The sequence below is a fragment of the Erpetoichthys calabaricus genome, chromosome 2 (assembly GCF_900747795.2).
Source record: "Erpetoichthys calabaricus chromosome 2, fErpCal1.3, whole genome shotgun sequence".
In the NCBI taxonomy this organism is placed as follows: Eukaryota; Metazoa; Chordata; class Cladistia; order Polypteriformes; family Polypteridae; genus Erpetoichthys; species Erpetoichthys calabaricus.
In genome coordinates this window covers 95,408,142-95,428,663 of record NC_041395.2, presented here as the reverse complement: position 1 = coordinate 95,428,663, position 20,522 = coordinate 95,408,142, and the positions used below count along the sequence as shown (strand labels likewise).

At 36.8% G+C, this 20,522-nt stretch overlaps 1 protein-coding gene across 1 annotated transcript in view; it reads left to right on the top strand.

Moving 5' to 3' along the window:
• Positions 1-20,522, top strand: part of LOC114645301 (Golgi-specific brefeldin A-resistance guanine nucleotide exchange factor 1-like) — a 243,866-nt gene that overhangs the window by 179,542 nt on the left and 43,802 nt on the right. The window contains 5 exon segments of the mRNA XM_051922496.1: positions 646-880; positions 2,112-2,227; positions 8,005-8,137; positions 9,588-9,718; positions 13,744-13,845. Of these exon segments, the coding sequence (XP_051778456.1) occupies positions 646-880; positions 2,112-2,227; positions 8,005-8,137; positions 9,588-9,718; positions 13,744-13,845 (717 nt within the window).

The following is a 20,522-nucleotide window of genomic DNA, read 5'->3' as shown; positions in this document are numbered from 1 at the left end:
GAAGGCTTGTGGGAGTTGGAAGCAACATGTGTATAGTACTGTTGCAGGAACAAAAAATTCAGTCTTCTTTAAAGCTTCTTGTGAAAACATCATACTCAGACCTTTAACCTATTGCTAGTATGTTAGGGTAAATTAAGGCACAATAAACTCAGTTTGGATGGGTTTGTCTGTGAATACTTAATTTCATCTGCTGCATCAAATGCAAACTTTGGACTTACTCCCTTAATAATATACACAGGCAGATTTCAATTACTGCTTTACTGATTTCCTGCAAATTAAAACAAGGCTCGTTATCACTTATTTGTACAAACTGGATCTATTCAGGTTTTGTGGAGAAAATGAAAGAGAGAGGTCTCTTGTCTGATATCTGATAGTAGATAAAGACAGAAGGCTTGCTTTTTCATGGGAATGGCAAATGTTTTGGTAATTTATAAGCAAAAATGCTAGCTGTTATTGAGGAACACAAACACAGAATTTGGATCAGTCAACACTTTGATATTTTTAATTTTGTCTCTTGATCGGTCACTTGTAAATGTTGTTTCCACAAAGGAGGCATTAAACGGGGAAATGATTTTATCAGCAATGCTTCTCGTGTAATTTTTTTTTTACTACTTATGTATTTTATTTGAAATGTTTTAATTTCAGGTTGAAGCAGATGAAAGTAAACCTTTTGCTTTGGGTTTTAAAACAAAATCTGTCTTGGATCAACTGTCTGTCGTAACTCTATGGTCAGACCAAAGACTTCAGGAGAAAAAATCATTTCTCAAGTGTGTGGAGTCGCTGTCTTTAATTGTACAAGATGTTGTACATGTAACACCTGAGAACTTTGATCTCTGTATCAAAACATTATGCATTTTTGTAAATGCCAGCCTAGTTGAGGGTAAGTTAACATTTTTTGAATTTCAGTGTAATTACGCAAGGAGTTCCAAAATCAGTTTCAGAGTACCTAATGTGGCCACTATTTTATTTTTCCCTCCCGTCAGTTGTTATATTGAATAATGTTTTTCTGTTCTTAATGTTGGTTAATTCCATTTCAGTTGTCATGATTTCACTGATGAAAAACCACACTCACTTCACTGGTCTTTTTTGCTGCTGTGAATGACTGTGTGCCAGATGAACGTGACACTTGAGCTTCAGATTTTATCAATGTTGTGTCATTCTCTCTTATTTAAATGATTATTTTCTTTTGGCTGTGGTTTTCATGTTTGTTATTGTCCTCCTGTTTGGTTGTTGTTAACTTTCCATCTATTTTTTTTTTTTTTTTAAATAGATGTAATCATTATCTCTAGTAAAAGGTTGAATGTAGGGGCTAAGTTAATCTGGAGAGGGCAGTCTGTTGTTGTCTTTAAGTTGAAGTGTTCACATAACCAGTTCCACTCTGCACTTAAACGTTTAACATAACTGAATGTTGTTCTTGTATTTCTATTACTATTGTGTCAATATGGAAATGTATCAGTTTATTTACTTAACAAGGTTTAGTCAGGAGTTAGTTTTTTCCATGCTTACTTGTTAATTGTTTAAGTGTTTTTAAAGTAAATCTTTGTAAAGCAAATGCAGATCCATCAGAACACATTTGTGCTGGAATCAGCTACCTGTTAATTGTCATTTTATAACTAATTCAAGGAGCAAACTCTTAGCAGAGAAGGACAGCATCTATTAATTCCTTAGAGAATTTAATCACCTGCTGAGTCCTGTTTTTGAGACTGCATGGTTTAAGCAGTAACAAGGCAACTTATAATACTTATATGAAGTAAGCAGTCGGGAATGGGCCAGTAATTAAGAAACTGTGTGTAATATTAATAATGCAGTATATCTATTTTAGGAATCTGTTTTATTTTACATTGCTTGTTTTTCTCTTTTATTTGAACAGACTTTATGTAAATTGTGTCATTTTTCAACCAGTACCTTACTTGGCTGTTCTTTATCCTGACATTTTAGTTTTCCCTTTTATTTAATGGTGAATATTCTTTTATTAGTGACAATTTTCTTTCACAGTATTATTTTGAGTATGAGCCATTTATGAGTGCCATCTGCCGTTTGATTTGATAGCACGTGATTGCATCCACATTTGATAAATAATCTGATAGCAACCTAGTTTCTTTGTTCTACAGGTTACAAAGTTACACCTAAATTCCCTACAGCATCAAGTAAGCAACCATCACAGTGCCACAGAGATGATGAAGAGGATAAGAGAATTTCTGACAGCTATGACATGGCTTCATTGCAGGTTAATCAGAATATGCTTAAAAAATTCTAAAAATGTGTTACAAAAAAAATTGTTAAATAGACAAGAAGACTACATATGAAGGTTTTAAACCAGTGGATGTCGAACTAAGCCCCAGGGACCCTGTGTTGCTGCAGGTTTTTGTTCCAACCAACTCCTGTTTTATTCTGACTCTTAGCCTAACTAATTAAACTGTTGTTTTCCATTTTTTAGGGCAAATTTGGGAATTACCAAACTAAATTTGGTAAATTTTTATTAGAATGTACCAAGCATTATATATGTTACATGGGGATAATTTAGGGTGTGTGGTTTTTTTTTGTTTTGTTTTTTTTAACTTAAGTTTTTAATATTTTCATCATTCTCATGATTTTCATTCTGTTTTTCCAGGTGTTCTGGTTATGTGTTGCGTCAGTTACTGTTTTGCACGTTACTGGATCTGATGAAGTAGTTACAGCTTTTCAGCATTGTTTTTTGCATGGGGTCTGCTGTGCTTGTTTGAGTATGCACTTGCTTGCCCACTAAATTTTGATTTGGTTGTGAGGAAAAATAAGAATTTTGTGCTTCGTTTTATTAAAATATTTAACAACATTTTAATACATACAATGTAGCTCAAAGTGCTTTACAAGATGAAATATAAAATACAAACAAACAAGATTAGGCAATATTATTATATAGTATGTAACAAAAAAAATGCAAGGTCGAATGGCCAGGAAAATTCCAGTTAGGCTGGAGGAAAAAACAATCTGCAGTGGTTCCAAGGCTAAAAGACCACCCAGCTCCCACTGGGCATTCTACCTAACATTAAAATCCAGGATTGTTTGATTTCTCTTGAAAGTGGGAAAGCTGCATGTCCAAACAGTTATGCAGCAGGATTTTTTAAAGATATCAAGGGAGCCAGTGTAAATATTTTACCCAAAACACCAGTGTCAATAACAGTTTTTCCAAAGGAAAACTATGACCCTGTTAAGAGTCCATTTTTTAGGTCAATTTTGTTGGTGAATAAAGATATTGAGATCCAGGTGAAAGTTTGTTTTTTTTTTTTTTTTCCATAATATGACAAGACTAAACTGGATTTGTTAATGGTAAACATTTATTGTCTAATCTTTGTTTAATGTAGTATGTACCACTATAGTACTTAGCCAGTCAGATATCTTGTCTGAATACAGTAAAAGCTTTTGCTAGAGTGGATTGATGATCCACTATTTGGGTTTGGGCCTGTTGTAGTATGTGCTTGGATTAAATTACTAAATTGTTGTGTTCTAGCCCAGAGCATCTCTTCATGCAGTTAATGAATGTGATTACATGTGTTTCAATAACCCAGTTATTCACAGAAACCTGGTTTCTAAAATGTCATGTAAAATCTTACTCTGGTCAGAGAGTGTGGAAGAAAAACTTTTTTAAACAGACACCCCTCCACTGGAATGCCCTGATTTAAGCAATAAAACATAGGCAGGAGAAAGCGTCAGTTATTATTCTTTATCTAAAGCTTGCAAGAGACATACAACATATTAGTAAGTGTTTGCAAATAAAAAGTGTCCTTTTCGCTATATTTATATAATTCATTGATTAAGTCACTGCTCAAAAAAGGAATTCATTACATAATCAGAAAACTTTTAATATGATTGGTTACACCAGTTGCTAATGGGAGATGACAAACGTTGATGCTATAAATGACCACAATTTAACCCCACCCACTAGATTGATTGGTAGTCCTCTTATTTTAGGATGTACATGACTTTTTAAATGTATTGTTTTTATTCTTATTTTAAAAGACGTGTTAATAAGTGTGAGATTTTTTGTCTGTTCATTCTGTTTTCTCATGGCTTGTCAAACAATGGTCTAATTTATAATCCAGCTGGGTACATCAAAAGGAAAGTTACTACTAAGCAAAATGTAGAAAAATGATGATACCATAAAATATAACATTTTCTTTTAAGAGTTATATAAGATAACAAAAATGCATTTATCATAGTGAATAATAAAATAACAGCATCAATTTTTAAGCATAAGCTCAGAAGGATATGAAACTCGGACACATGCTAGGTGCACATTGGACCAGGATTCAAATTCAACTCTTACAAGAAACTGCGTAACTGGTCTCTGAAAAACCAGGTTAACACTGATAGATTTCTCTGCAAGTAACCCTGTTATTTGGCCATGTAAACCCTTCACCGAGTTATAGTTAAAGTAATAATACTCCACCCAAGAATACTATTTTTTTAAATGTTACCCCATGTAGTTTGTACTGTTGGCCAAGAAAAAAAATGTTAAAGTTATGTTTTCGTGGATAAATTACATATTGAATATTCACACTCAACACGGTCCTGTGGTGACCAATTCTGGACAATGGCAAACTATTTGAGAAAGAAGAAAAGAAAAACTTGTCTTGCATAATCCACATGTCCAGTATCCAGTCATATGGTCAAAATGTGCAAAATGTGTGTATTTATTGTTAAAATTTAATTAACAGTTACATCCTGAAAATTCTGTATTGAATTGTGCCACCTTACATGTTTTCATATCTTTCATGTAAAAGATAAAAAACACAAAAATGTCAATAATGTTTTATGAATAGAATTTCAGAGATGTAATAACATGACATTTGAAGTGCAGGAATTTAGGAGAAGGTACGAAAGGAGAGGGGCATGACTTGCACACAAATTAAATAAAGATTTAAAAGCACAATGAAAATTTGCCTTGACAGTGGCACTTCTAGTGTTCATTTATTTATTTATTTATTTTTTTGATCTGTATACTTCTCGTAGTCCCCTATTGAGAATGACTTCTGTAGGTAGCTGTCCCTCTGCTGAGGAGATGCATGCTGCAAGCATCCCAGACAGATTAAGCCAATTGCATTATGTAATCAATTGCTTGTAAAGGATTTATTACCATGATGTTTAAAACATGTGTATGACCACATTTGGTACAGCATTACTGTGATCTGCTATACTACATTGCTTGTTTATCAACTTATCTTGCTCAACTGGAAGAATCCCAACCCTCTAGCTGTTACTCAGTTGGAAAACTGTCTTGTATTTAAAACTATAACAAATTAAATTTTCTTCACAAGAAATGATAAGCTTTTTTTAAGCCTGTAACACTAATACTTTATAAACCTATAAGAAATGTGTAGTAAGAAGTAAAATTAAACAGTGGTTATTTTAGAGCAATAAACAATCTCCTACTAATCAATAAATACCTGCATCCAATAGCATATACTGTAGCATTTTGACACTTAACTCAAGAATAATACTGTTCCTGTACTCCACCATAAAACTTCAGATCAATATCTTATTGATTTTAGAAATTTTGTTTCTAGTTAGTAGATCTTTATAAACATTTGGACGTTGTGTAGGTGTAGCATTTTAGCACTGCTACCTCACGCCACCAGAGAACAGGTTGCATTTCCTAGCCATTTCACTGTCTGTGCAGGAGTTGGTTTGTTTTTTCAATGTTTGCTTCTTCAATTCAATTATTCATTTCCTCTTTTTTCCCCTTATGCCCAACATAGCACAACATTCCCGCACAATACGCATTTCAAGTTAGATAGCTGTTGTTTGGATCAGTATACAGTTAGGTCCATAAATATTTGGACAGAGACAACTTTTTTCTAATTTTGGTTCTGTACATTACCACAATGAATTTTAAATGAAACAACTCAGATGCAGTTGAAGTGCAGACTTTCAGCTTTAATTCAGTGGGGTGAACAAAACGATTGCATAAAAATGTGAGGCAACTAAAGCATTTTTTTAACACAATCCCTTCATTTCAGGGGCTCAAAAGTAATTGGACAAATTAAATAACTGGAAATAAAATGTTCATTTCTAATACTTGGTTGAAAACCCTTTGCTGGCAATGACAGCCTGAAGTCTTGAACTCATGGACATCACCAGATGCTGGGTTTCCTCCTTTTTAATGCTCTGCCAGGCCTTTATTGCAGCAGCTTTCAGTTGCTGTTTGTTTGTGGGCCTTTCTGTTCGAAGTTTAGTCTTCAACAAGTGAAATGCATGCTCAATTGGGTTAAGATCAGGTGACTGACTTGGCCATTCAAGAATTTTCCACTTCTTTAATAAACTCCTGGGTTGATTTGGCTGTATGTTTTGGGTCATTGTCCATCTGTATTATGAAACGCCGCCCAATCAATTTAACTGCATTTAGCTGGATTTGAGCAGACAGCATGTCTCTGAACACCTCAGAATTCATTCGGCTGCTTCTGTCCTGTGTCACATCATCAATAAACACTAGTGTCCCAGTGCCACTGGCAGCCATGCACGCCCAAGCCATCACACTGCCTCCACCATGTTTAACAGATGATGTGGTATGCTTTGGATAATGAGCTGTTCCACGCCTTCTCCATACTTTTTTCTTGCCATCATTCTGGTAGAGGTTGATCTTGGTTTCATCTGTCCAAAGAATGTTTTTCCAGAACTGTGCTGGCTTTTTTAGATGTTCTTTAGCAAAATCCAATCTAGCCTTTCTATTCTTTAGGCTTATGAGTGGCTTGCACCTTGCAGTGCACCCTCTGTATTTACTTTCATGCAGTCTTCTCTTTATGGTAGACTTGGATATGGATACGCCTACCCCCTGCAGAGTGTTGTTCACTTGGTTGGCTGTTGTGAAGGGGTTTCTCTTCACCATGGAAATGATTCTGTGATCATCCACCACTGTTGTCTTCCGTGGACGTCCAGGTCTTTTTGCGTTGCTGAGTTCACCAGTGCTTGCTTTCTTTCTCAGGATGTACCAAACTGTAGATTTTGCCACTCATAATATTGTAGCAATTTCTCGGATGGGTTTTTTCTGTTTTCACAGCTTAAGGATGGCTTCTTTCACCTGCATGGAGAGCTCCTTTGACCGCATGTTGTCTGTTCACAGCAAAATCTTCCAAATGCAAGCACCACACCTCAAATCAACTCCAGGCCTTTTATCTGCTTAATTGATAATGACATAACGACGAACTTGCCCACACCTGCCCGTGAAATAGCCTTTGAGTCAATTGTCCAATTACTTTTGAGCCCCTGAAATGAAGGGATTGTGTTAAAAAAATGCTTTAGTTGCCTCATATTTTTATGCAATCGTTTTGTTCACCCCACTGAATTAAAGCTGAAAGTCTGCACTTCAACTGCATCTGAGTTGTTTCATTTAAAATTCATTGTGGTAATGTACAGAACCAAAATTAGAAAAAAATTGTCTCTGTCCAAATATTTATGGACGTAACTGTATATAAACTCACTCTGCAGTATTCTTGTGCTTAAATTGCAGTAGCTTGCTGCATTTGTGTATTGCCAAAGTATATTAAGAAAACAGTTGTATATAAAAAGATTAAGTATGTTATTTTATATTAACCAAAAAAACAAAAAACACACACACACAATGTACATACAAAACATCAAGCTCAAGAAAAGACAGTGTTTTTGGGCATTATGTTTACTTAGTAAATTAGTAATCAAATGTTTCATACATTTCACTTATTTCCTAAAATACTGAAGTATGCTCCTCTCAGTAACAACAATGTTTAATACAGTACATCTTAATTGGTGTTCTAATGAGTTATGTATTTCATTAGTTTTTGTTGATGCATTTGATGATTTCTTTCTGTTAAAATCTTTGCATTTTTATTTGTGTAAATTTATGTAGAACATTTTTTCCATGGACATATACTTTATAAGCATAACCTGTGTAGGTCTATTTAATAACCGAGACAGAATTTACTGTTAATTTGTCCACATAATGTTTCTCTGCTTATCTTTTGTCTATGCTATTTTCTTTCTTTTTCAATTAAGCTGTTGGATCTGCTTTATGTACTTCACACGCATGCTGCCAATATCTATTACTCCTGGGTGCAGACCACTGATGGAAATGCAAAGACTGACTCTTGGACCCTTTGGTCTAAATGCTGGTGTCCCTTACTGCAAGGTATTTGTGTGTGTGTGTGTGTGTGTGTGTGCATTTAGGAGAAAATCAGTTACAGCGAATGAATCAGGCTGTTTTCAGACTGCCAAGGAAATGTCATTTTTTCCCCCCATCTATACCACAAATATGTGATAATACAATGTGTTGCATGTCGATTAGCTGATTTAAGTAAGAATTTCACTGTACTTTGTGCACATGACAATTTGGACCCTATAAACCTGTTGTGAAAGCCAGCCCGACTACAGATAGACACCATCTTAAGTTCACCACACAAGATTTATTTACGCTATTTACAAGTAAAAGTCCCAAGTCCTGCACAGCACACAGCTTCCAGCACTAAACACCTGTCTTGCTGAGCCTTCTAATGCTCCTTATTGGGCCGCCTTCTCTCCACTCTCCCAAGCCTTGTCTCCTTCCTCCTGACGCCAGCAAGGTGGCCCCTTTTATGTTGCCCCGGATATGCTCCAGGTGTCCCTTGATGAACTTCCGCCGGCACTTCCTGGCTGAGCAACCGGAAGCACTCCGGGTGACCCTGAAATACCTTCCGCCAGCACTTCCTGGTGTGGTGGAAGTGCTGGCTTCCAGGGCTTCAGCATCCAGAACCTGCCCCCTCGGTTCTCCTACAGGGTCACGGGAGTCTGCTGGGGCCAATCCCAGCCAACACAGGGTGTAAGGCAGGAAACAAACCCCAGCCAGCCAGCCCACCACAGGGTGCGCGCGCACACACACACACACACACACACAGCACACACTAGGGACAATTTAGGATCGCCAGTCCACTTAACCTACATGTCTTTGAACTGTGGGAGGAAACCCACGCAGACAAGGGGAGAACATGCAAACTCCACACAGGGAGGACCCGAGAAGCGAACCTGGGTCTCCTAACTGCGAGGCAGCAGCGCTACCCACTGTGCCACCGTGCTGCCCAGATTTTCAGATTTTTATTAGGGACAAATAAATAGAGTGACGGGTTGGTCGAGATTATATAGCATGCATGCATTATCCCATGCTGTCACTGTCATGATTTTGGCATTTTTATTAAAACTCTCTTACTGAACTCTGTCACATTCTTGATATTTCTTCTTCCATTTGTTACTTATGAGTTTCTATAAATTACTTGTTACATTTCTTGTTATAACTGACTGGAAGTTATTTTCTCCGTTTACCTGAAATTTTGTTGTCCTCCTTCATATTTTCATTTAGCTTTTAAAGTAACAGAATGTTTTTATATTAGAATTTTAAGATTAATTCTGCTTTGCTCTATGTATCAATATGTTGGACAAGTAAGACAGATGTAAACTAGTCTGAGTAATTCATTTTGTATTCTTCAATATCTGTAGTAAGGCCTGCAGTGTACATGTTACTGTAGTATGTGTCGTCCCATAGCCCTTCCCTCAAACCAAAAAACCTGTTCTTTTCCTAAGTCTCTGTTATCTTTAATTTCTGTCCTCAGGTATTGCATGGCTGTGTTGTGATTCCAGACAGCGAATTCGAATGCAAGCCTTGACATACTTACAGAGTGCTCTTCAGGTCTATGACTTGCAAGCTCTAGATGCCCAGGAATGGGAGTCTTGCTTTTACAAAGTAAGATCTTTGACACACGTTTTCTGCCTTTTGTTAATGTCTTTTTTTAAGCTTAATCAAAATGTTATCAAAATATATTGTGGGATGGGTTCAATAGCTTAGTTGCAATGACATTTTTTCCTGTGCGATGTTGTTCATAAAACACATGTTTTGAAATATAAAAATCAAGTAAAATCTTTCTTTAATATAGAGAACAACCAGCGTACTACATAATGTCTACAATTAATAAAAATAATTTACATTGTGTATGAGAAATGTTTACTTAGTTTTCAGTTGATTTCAGTTTTTCATTTCACAAAAGGCGAGGTTTACAAAACCACAGATGTAAGGCAAAGCATGTGTTAATGGGGTTAGTGATGGAAACCATCTGTATTGCTCATAAATGTTATCTGCATTGGTGACCACAAGATCAACTTTATGGATACCTTTTGAGAATTTTGAATACGCTTAGTTCCCTGAATAGTGACAAATTACACAAGGCTCTAGCACAAGCCCCCTAGGGCTTATACATATACATCAGGCAAGAGCCAAAATATTAAAATGTTGTTTTCCAGGAGTTGCTAACATCTAAACATAATGTGGTGTCAGTATGGCAAACACAGAGAAAATGGATATGGTGCATTAAGCTAACATTTTTGATGGTAGTATATTTGTGGTACAGTATAAGGAATTACAAAAAGTGTTTGCAGCACTTTTGAAAAAGCAAAAGTACCACTACTTTAATCAAGTATGAATTGCTGCATAAACAAATTATTTTGATGTTAAATGGGGTAAATGCATGCTAATCAATATATTAACTACAGCTGTGCCCCAGTAAAGGCAACTTCTCTCCGAATCTTGACCTTACAATCTCTTTTGACAACTCGGTTATCGTCCCCTCAAAAACTGCAAGAAGTCTTGGTGTCACTCTAGATGAAGAATTGTCTTTTTCTCCACACATCAGCAACCTCTCCAGGTCCTGCAGATATCTTCTTTACAACATCAGGAGAATCCGCCCCTTTCTCACTACAGAGGCTACTCGGCTTCTCGTCCAGACCTTGGTCATCTCTAAGCTGGACTACTGCAACTCTCTGATGTCTGGACTTTCACTAAAGGCAACACGACCACTTCAATTGATCCAGAATGCAGCTGCAAGACTCATTTTTAATATTCCCAAATTCTCACACACTACACCTCTGCTGCGGAACCTGCACTGGCTCCCTGTGGCTCCCCGCATCAGGTTCAAAACCCTAACACTTGCCTTTAAGGCCAAAACTGGAACTGCACCACCTTACATATCAGCACTGGTTAAGCAGCGTGTCACTTCTCGCTCTCTCAGAACATCAAGCACTGCTCGTCTCGAACCACCCTTACTTAAAAGAAGAGGACGACATGTATCAAGACTCTTTGCAGTGTTGGCTCCTCAGTGGTGGAACGAACTTCCTCTTGCTGTACGAACAGCGGAGACCCTCACTGTCTTCAAACGTCGTCTGAAGACACACTTCTTTAAACAGCACTTGGGGGACTAAAGTCCCCATACTCTTCTACCCTTTTCTCAAAAAAAAAAAAAAAAATTGTACTAACAACTTACTATTTTCTTCTAGCATGGTTTTGTGTACAACTTGGTCAGCGGTAACTTGTTTAATGACAGTAGATTTAATCCTAGCCTTAAAGACTGAAGAACAGTCGTAGCTTACTAAGCACTGTTGTAAGTCGCTCTTGATAAGAGCGTCTGCTAAATGATGTAAATGTAAATGTAGAAGAAAAATGTACATGTGTTCTGAATTGCTCTTGTGTCTCTGAAATGAGATTGTGTAGTATACCATTTCTGAAAATGTACAGAAAAACCCAAATTTTAACATGGTAAGGTAGCAGCAGCTTGGTACTTTTGGTACTGGAAGTAAAAAGTACTTTTGAAAGACCTTGTGCTCAACTAGTAACTATTGTTCTACCATTCTTTGATGTGCTTTGTTGAGAAGAGATGAGTTAAGAAATCCCGGGGTCCTAGCTCTTGAAAAATGAGTTGTATATTAGTTATTGATCTTATCAATACCGCTTCACTGTAAAATCACATACAAGAAGAATAGTTAGCGTGATTTCCACTAGGAGGGAGTTGCATCATCGTCTTTATAGTTTATAGTTATTTTTAAACTTGGCAAAAGATACAATTCACTCTGTTGTGAATATTCTAAAGATGAGTCCTTCTGAATGCTAAACATTATTCTGAACACAGATGTTTTCAACCAGGCAACTTTACTGCAGGTGGAACAGACTTCTCAATGTCATGTGCCTTTTGTGGACATGACAAGCTGGACCTACTGTATTCAGATGTTAATGCTTTTAAATGCAAAACTGTAGTACATCTGGACTGGTCTCACAGGGCTTAACACCACATATAAGCTTGCTGTTATTGATAGCAGTACCTGTTCATTATCCAAGCCAGAGTTTGTGTGTTTGGAGAGTAGTTTGTTTGTTTATTTTATATTTTTTGTTTGTTTGTGTGTTTATTTTATACCACGGTGGCGCAGTGGTAGCGCTGCTGCCTCGGAGTAAGGAGACCCGGTTTTGCTTCCCAGGTCCTCCCTGCGTGGAGTTTGCATGTTTTCCCTGTGTCTGTGTGGTTCCTCTGGGTGCTCCGGTTTCCTCCCACAATCCAAAGGCATGCAGGTTAGGTGGATTGGCGAGTCTAAATTGGCCCTAGTGTGTGCTTGGTGTGTGTGTGTGTGTCCTGCGGTGGGTTGGCGCCCTGCCCGGGATTGGTTCCTGCCTTGCGCCCTGTGTTGGCTGGGATTGGCTCCAGCAGACCCCTGTGACCCTGTGTTCGGATTCAGAGGTTTGGAAAATGGATGGATGGATATGGGGAAAATACATATACAATTGTGACTGGGGTTGCCAGTGCGGAAGGCAGTAGTGCAAGAACAGCTCCATAGGTGCTGCATCTGGTAAACAGTAAACCAATGGCAAAGTAATTGGTTGTCCTCTACAGCATCAGGCTTGCTACATAACATGCTTATCACACAAGGTTTACAACATTTAACACCAGGCTTTGACCAAATCTTCCTCACACTCTCCTTGTCTTCTGATCTGAAGATGGGAGCTAAAGCAGTACGATTGTCCTATCTTGTCTGCTTAAGTACTGAAGTAACAGTTCTTATTTTGAATGAAGTCTTGAAACTATTACTATATAGAGAAGGCAGGTACAAAGTACCTGTATTTTCCGTTTCTCACTTTTTTTGTTTTATCACAAAGAAAACACAACTACCCACACAACCGTTCGGTGGAGCACTGACTCAGAATTCGACTACACCTGTATGATGTCACGCCGAACTAGAAAGAGACAACCTGTTGCAGGGTTCCCAAGACTCGGAGAAGGTTTAGGCACAGCATCAAGTATTTTTTGCATCACATTAGTATCTTCAGTGGCCATTTTTAGTTGAAAAAACATTCATTATACTGAAATTTACTTTTCCTTAAAGTGAAATCTGTTAAACATGATGTTGCATAAACATTTGTCTGGGCCAACATATAGTATTTGTTATTCTGAAAATTTTGTTACTTTGGTATTTGCTACAATGGGATTTGAACTGTATATAATACTATATATATTCTGTGTTTAATTGTTTTTTTTCTTCCCTTGAGCTTCTGCAATATTTTAATTTCTTCTTGGGGATGAATACGGTATATCTGCTCTAATATCTAATCCTGTCTTGAAAAGGGCTGGTTTCATCTTTCAAAACCTGTAAAACTAAATTCCTTTGCATGATGTATTTTTAAATTCCTGCTGCGTGCATTTTTGAGCTGAGTGCTTTGTCTTTGTGGAAAACCATATAAAGAAGCAGATGAGTAATTAGGGGAACAAAGCCTGTAAAAAATTCCAAAGAATAGTCATACTGAATACTGTTAAGCCCTAGTTTTTGCAGTTCTAAAATGTTTGAATTTGCTATATATCATAGACTATAAAACATAGCATTTATTGATATTAAGGATGGTTTTATTTGTATTAAAATAATAATTCTAAATTCTAATCACAGACTAATTATTTTCAGGTTCTGCTTCCGTTGCTTAAAAAACTGCTAGAAAATATTAGTCCAGGTGACATTAGAGGAATGGATGAAACCAGAATTAAAGCTTGCAAATTACTCTGCAAGGTAAAATGGAAGTTGTTTTTCTATTATTTTTTGTACTGTTTATATATTGTATGCAAATACTTGTTCTATGCATGATACAAAATTATTGACTATTTTTTCTTTAATAAATATGCGCAGTATATGAGGGATGTTAAAGCAGATGAAAAATATTCCAATTAAAAACCAAGTGCATTTTTTTATATATTTGATCTTAGATTAATGATTCTGCATGTTACAATGTATGCTTGATTATACTTTTTTTATGCTTTATTATTATGGCAACGGCTGCAATGGTGGCCAAAAAAAGAACAAACACCAGCATCAAAATAAAACAATCCTTGGGAAACTTTTTTTAAATAGAAGAGCCATCAAAATCCTGAGCATGTGCACTGCTTTTTTTTTCTTTCAGTTTTAGCACTGATGGCAGGTTACAAATGTCCTTCTCAGGACAGCAAGCTATAAAAACAGACACAAAAACAAGTTTTAAATCCTTATGAGCCATATGAGCGGGTACTGCATTTTGCTACCTTATTATTAATACTACAGTAATCCCTCACTTATCGCGGGAGATAGGTTCCAAGGCTGACCGCGATAATTGAATTTCAGCGAAGTAGGGACACCATATTTATTTAATTATTTAACGTGTATTTGGACGTTTTTAAACCCTCCCTGTATTGTTTACAACCCACCATTTACTCTATTAATAACAGGGACAACTGCTAAGCAATATGAAATCGGTAGATAAGTTTACACTTACTGTATAGCGAAGTACACGTAGCAGCTTGTAGGCGGTCATGACGTCGTCGACCTTGTTGCAAAGATTCCTAAAGCAGATTCCATCCAGACTACTGCCTTATCACGTCCACTTGCAACTCCTTTTGCACCCTGGTTAAAGGACACTGCAGCCGTAGATCTTATATGCTTTTCCTCCTTTTTAAATAAAAAGAATCGGTGTCCTGCAGCGGTGTAGCTGTTCCCTTCCTTCAACATATCCAAAACTTTTACCTTTTCTGCAATCATTTGCATCTTCTGTTGGCGCCTGGACATGGCCCCTGCAGCAGTAGCATGTTAATGCTGAATGAGTGAGATGAGACTTCCTGGTTAATGCAACACTCCGTCGCTGAGCCAATCAGCAGCACACAGGAACTTAACTGCGTGCTCTGATTGGGTAGCATCTCTTGTATGAAATCAACTAGGCAAACCAACTGAGGAAGCAAGTAAAAAGACCCATTGTCTGCAGAAACCCGCAAAGCAGCGAAAAATCCACATTATATATTTAGATATGCGTACATATAAAATCCGCGAAGTCGTGAATCCGCAAAAAGTGAACCGCGAAGTAGCGAGGGATTACTGTATTACTTTTTTTTTTCCACTTGTGCATCTGCTAATTGTGAAGCGCTTAAGACACTGTCACATTGCTCCTGTTTGCTAGCTCAGTTGGAGTCATATCGTGTCTTGCTGGCAGAGAGGCACAGCCAGATTGATTTAAGATAAAGGGGACTATGGGCTACTTCGTAAGACAAGGTGAGAATAGCGAGAAAAGTTAAACAGACAAGAGGCAGGTAGGTTGAAGGCAGACTTGTTTTTATTATTTTTGACGTGTCCAATGGGCAGCTAACAAGGTACTGTTTATATATGGCATTCAAAATAAAAAAAAACAGCCCACACCTGTGAACAGCCAAAGAGCAGTGTTGTCATATTCTCAATTCAAGGTCTGCACAGTCTGTCTGCTTTTCATTCCTTTATGAATATAGCAATATTTTAATTTTATTTGAAGAAAACAACATTCCATACAATCATGTCAAACTTAACAAACCATAATCCAACCCGTGCCCAGGAGAAAGAGAGGCGTGACTACAACATGAGCAAATGTTTAAAAACGGCAAAGAAAGGAGAATTTCCTTTTCCCTGATATGCTTATTCTAAAATTTGATTACTTAGATCTTGACATATTTTTTAAAAGTTTGTAACTCCAAGGCTGTATGATAAGTATATAAAAAGTTTTGTCCAGAATGATGTTAATTTGGTACATACCCAAAACATGTGGCCTAGTGAAGCTGGAGCTTGATTGCAACATTCGCAGTATGGATCTTGCCCAGGAAACATTTTGGACAATTTTATATGAGATAGATGTGCTCGATAAAAAAGTTTAAGTTGGATGATGGAATGCTTTGAGCGTATGGGGCTGGAGTGTATTCTATGCATGGCTGCCTTCCACTCCTTTTCAGAGATGTTAAGTGAAAAATCCTTTCCCCAACGTACCCTAGGATGTTTGAAAGGAAGAGACTTTAAAATGGTTTTATATGTTGCTGAGATGCTGTCTGAGTCTTCAAGACTGATGAATATTGCCTCCTGAATAGAAATAGGTGTGTGGTGAGGAAAATTGGGAAGGTTCCTTTTAGCGAAGTTTCTGATATGAAACTAGTGGAAAAATTGTGCTGATGGGAAGTTAAATTTGAAGTGTAATTGTTCATATAGCAGTATCTATATACAAATCTGAGTTTTAATCCCAGATGTTTTCCTGACATTAAATACTGTGTAGGCTTGAGAGTGATGGGAAAAAAAGTGATTCTGTCTTAAACTGCTTACTGCATTGGCTCTATATTCTGAGTGATTACTGTTAATCCAATGGCACATCACCCATCCATCCATCCATTATCCAACCCGCTATATCCTAACGACAGGGTCACGGGGTTCTGCTGTAGCCAAACCCAGCCAACACAGGACAGGAAACAAACCCCGGGCAGGGCGCGCGCGTACACACACACACCAAGCACACACTAGGGACAATTTAGTATCGCCAATGCACCTAACCTGCATGTCTTTGGACTGTGGGAGGAAACCAGAGTACCCTTAGGAAACCCACGCATACAAGGGGAGAACATGCAAACTCCATGCAGGGTGGACCCAGGAAGCGAACCCGGGTCTACTAACTGCGAGGCAGCAGCACTACCACTGCACCACCGCAAGATTTTATTTCTGTTGCATACCACGCTTGTGTATATTCATATTATGAGGCAACCACAGGTTCGCAGTGCAGCAGCAAAGCACCTCGGAAACAACTATGGGCTGATCGAGATTGCGCTATATGGCCCTGTTGCCAATGGGTGATGCAAGGGACATTATAAAGGACAAGGGACATTATAAATGCAGTGAACAGTATAACTTGGGCACTGACTTGGCCCTGACTGTTGCCATTTGCTGTGTCTGTACATAGGAGAATGGAAGTTCCCATTGCAATAAAGAACCCTGCTGTTCCTGTCTCAAGTTAAATAAAGCTGGTTTTGTTAAAGTACTGAGATTCGGCCTTGTGTTTTGGGGTGCAAGACAGTGATTCACACATCACAATATTCAGCAATTTATGTCAATGTCCAAGTCTTAATAGCTTGTATATTTGCAGCACAGTAATAAAATTGAAAGTTAGGTAGTGCCATGCCCCCTACTGCTTTAGGTCATTGTGAAGTTGCCCTTTGGATTACAAATAAATGAGGTAATATTTAAATCTAATTTTATTAACCACTATAGCGTTAAAACTAAGAATCACTTGTGCTGTAAAATCAGTGGCAGTCGTTAATTGGGCAATGGTATAGGCGTGTCCTGCGTAAGCATCAGGCCTAAGCATTACCTGGGCAGTGGTGTAGACACGTCTTCTCTTAGCCTCATAATGGTGTTTCGTAAAAAACGCCTCTCATCAGCAGTGATGACGAGGTGAATCTGTCTTCAGGCAGTGAAATTGAAATGCTAAGTGAAACCAAAATTGATTCTGATGAATCTGAAAGTGATGCTCACGTTGCTCATATGTGGGCTTTGTACCATTCATATTATTATCATCATTCATCATTGTTACTATTTGTATTATTATACTTTCCAAAGTTCTGACTTTGTACTTTTAGTATTCTGCATGTTTTACAGTAGAATGATGAGATTTAATAAAAATGTCATTTTTTAAGCCAAACAATGCAATGTATTTGTACAGATTTTTTTCAGAAGAAGTGTAATGCTATGGAGGTTAAAGAATGATTTGTTAATGTATATGGGGATGCTCTGAAATAGAAGCTTGAAAAGGATGTTCATCTGAACAGTAATGATTCTCCCTTGCTAATTTGTGATGGAAGCTAGACCATCTGTTCAAATCTTATTTAATTTTTTCCATGCAGCTAGCAAAATTTTGTTGAAAAAGATCTTTGTATTTACTTGCGATGTTTACCCCTGTGTATCTGAACTGATCTGCTAAAATAAATAGGAAGGTGTCCAGCCTAATATTGTGTGCTAGAGTGTTCACTGGAAAAGGCACACTTTTATTCAAATTAATTTTGAGTGAAGATATCTTTTGAAATTCTGTTAGTGCGTCGATGACTGCTGGTACGGATGTTTGTGGGCCTGATACATACAGTAACATCATCTGCTTATAGTGATATTTTCTGTTCAAGTCCTTCTCTGGTAATCCCCTTTTTTTGATAAATTTTGAAAGTGAAAGTCCAGTGACTCAGTGATGATTGCAAAGAGGGCATCCTTGTCAAGTACCACGTTCTGGTTTGAAGCAGTTTGAAATAATGTGTTTAATACAAACAGAGTCTTCTGGTATAGAGTAGTTTGATCCATGCACATATGTTTGGGCCAAATCCAAATGTGTGCAATGTGGTGAATAGTTAGTCCCATTCAACTATGTCAAATCCTTTTTGTTTGTGTCCAACAATAACAAGATCTCTACTGTGTTAGATTTTATAGGTGAACATATTACATTAAATAAATGTTGAAGATTAGAAGCTCTGGGTCCACTTTTGATAAATCCAGTTTGGTCTGAATATTACAGAGCGAAGCACTTTCTCAGTCCTTCTAGCTTGAACTTTGGAGAGTATCTTAACATCATGATGCACATTGTACCAAGTCCTTATTTTTCTTTGGAAGGACAATAATTAATGCTGGGTGAAACATTTGAGGTAGAATTTTGTTGACTGTAGCTTCTATAAACGTTGCTAATAGTAGTGGAGCTAACTTATTAAAAAAAATTTTTTATATACAAAATTCCAGGCCTGCTGCTTTCCCACTTTGGAGTGAGTTTATAATGTCTAGTAATTCTGAGAGTGTCACAGGTTTATCCAGTTCCTCTGCATTAAGAGTATCTAGTCGTGGTATTTGTAATGCATTAAAAAACTCTTTAGATTGTGTCTCATCTTCTTTAAACTGGGTAGAATATAACGTCTTATAGTACTCTCTAAATGTGTTGGTTGTATTTTTTATTGTCAATGATTTTATCTACATCTGTGTTGGTAATTTCTGTTATTGTGTTGCAAACTTACAGCTTGTGGAGTTGTTGAAATTTCACTAGCCTTTTCTCCATGTTCATACTATTGATATTGTGATTTATGAAAGGTGAAGGTAGAACTGAAGTGCAAAAACAGTTCATTAAAATACTGCAGCTTTGCATAGCATGTCTGAAGTAACTTGATGTCAAAAATACTTCCAGACAATAAATAAATATCTTTCTTCCTCTGTCAGTTGCATGACGTTCATCATTATACAGTCAGCAGACAGAGCAAAGCAATTTAGAGATGTAGGTATATACTATAGGTTTCTAGTGTCATCTTTTTAAACTTGTACAGAGTACAGTAAAAATCTTTCTTAGTTATACTAATCAACATGTAAAAATTGTCACTCTATAGTGCCATGATTGGTGTGTAAATCAACTGTACCTCAAAACATCTGTGTTCTTTATATGAAAAATCTCAGAGCCTCTTTGTCATTACCAGAAAAAAAAAAGAAATATTACCCAACAAACTATAAAAGATATTTACATCTACATTTGCAGAATAGGTCAGAGTTGTCAAAAAGAAGGCAGATGTGTTTTGTAACAAAAATTTGAAAACAGTTTACAATGAAAAATGAACTCTAATACAATAATTCAGTAAGGGTAACACAATAACTCAATCAATGGTAATGACCAACAAAACCAATCAAGAAAACAAAAATAAGTAACCCCTAATTATTCAACCAGTCTGTCAGAGGAGAAGCAGAAAACATAAAAAGGTTGATCATATTTGAAGATAGAATCCACATGGACATATTTTAAATCCCAAATTGATCCAGACAGAAAATGAGCATGAGAAAAATATTTTTCCAATGCGTATCAAAACTTAAAATTCCCTTCTTCAGAGCAAAAAGCTAAAAACATAATGAGTACAGGAAAGCAATGTTTATATGAAAAGTTACAAAGTAACAATACTTATGTAAAAGATGTTAAAGGTATTTACTTAAACATATAAAATTATATAAATTCAGAGGAAGATGTACATTTATGATCCTACTTCAACTTAACTGTTAATGTAATATACAGATTTGAGGGATTATCACTTATACGGTGGGTATAGAAAAGAATCACATCCTTTTATAATATTCACAATTTGTTGCTTTTCAACCTAAAATAGAAACATACAAATAAAAATTTCAGCTTTTTACGCTCAGTACAACCTTTAATATCAAAGTCAAACATATAATAGTAACAGTTCAGAAAAATAATGAAAAATACTTATAAAGTTTGAATTGATGAAGGATCTTGTCCATCTCCCCAAATGCGTCAGTAATTTGTGGAACCACCTTTTCTTTTAATTGTAGCCTTGAGTCTGTTAGGATACTTCTGTACCAACTCTGAACATCTAGACTGAGCCATATTTGCCCATTTGTCATTACAGAACTGTCAA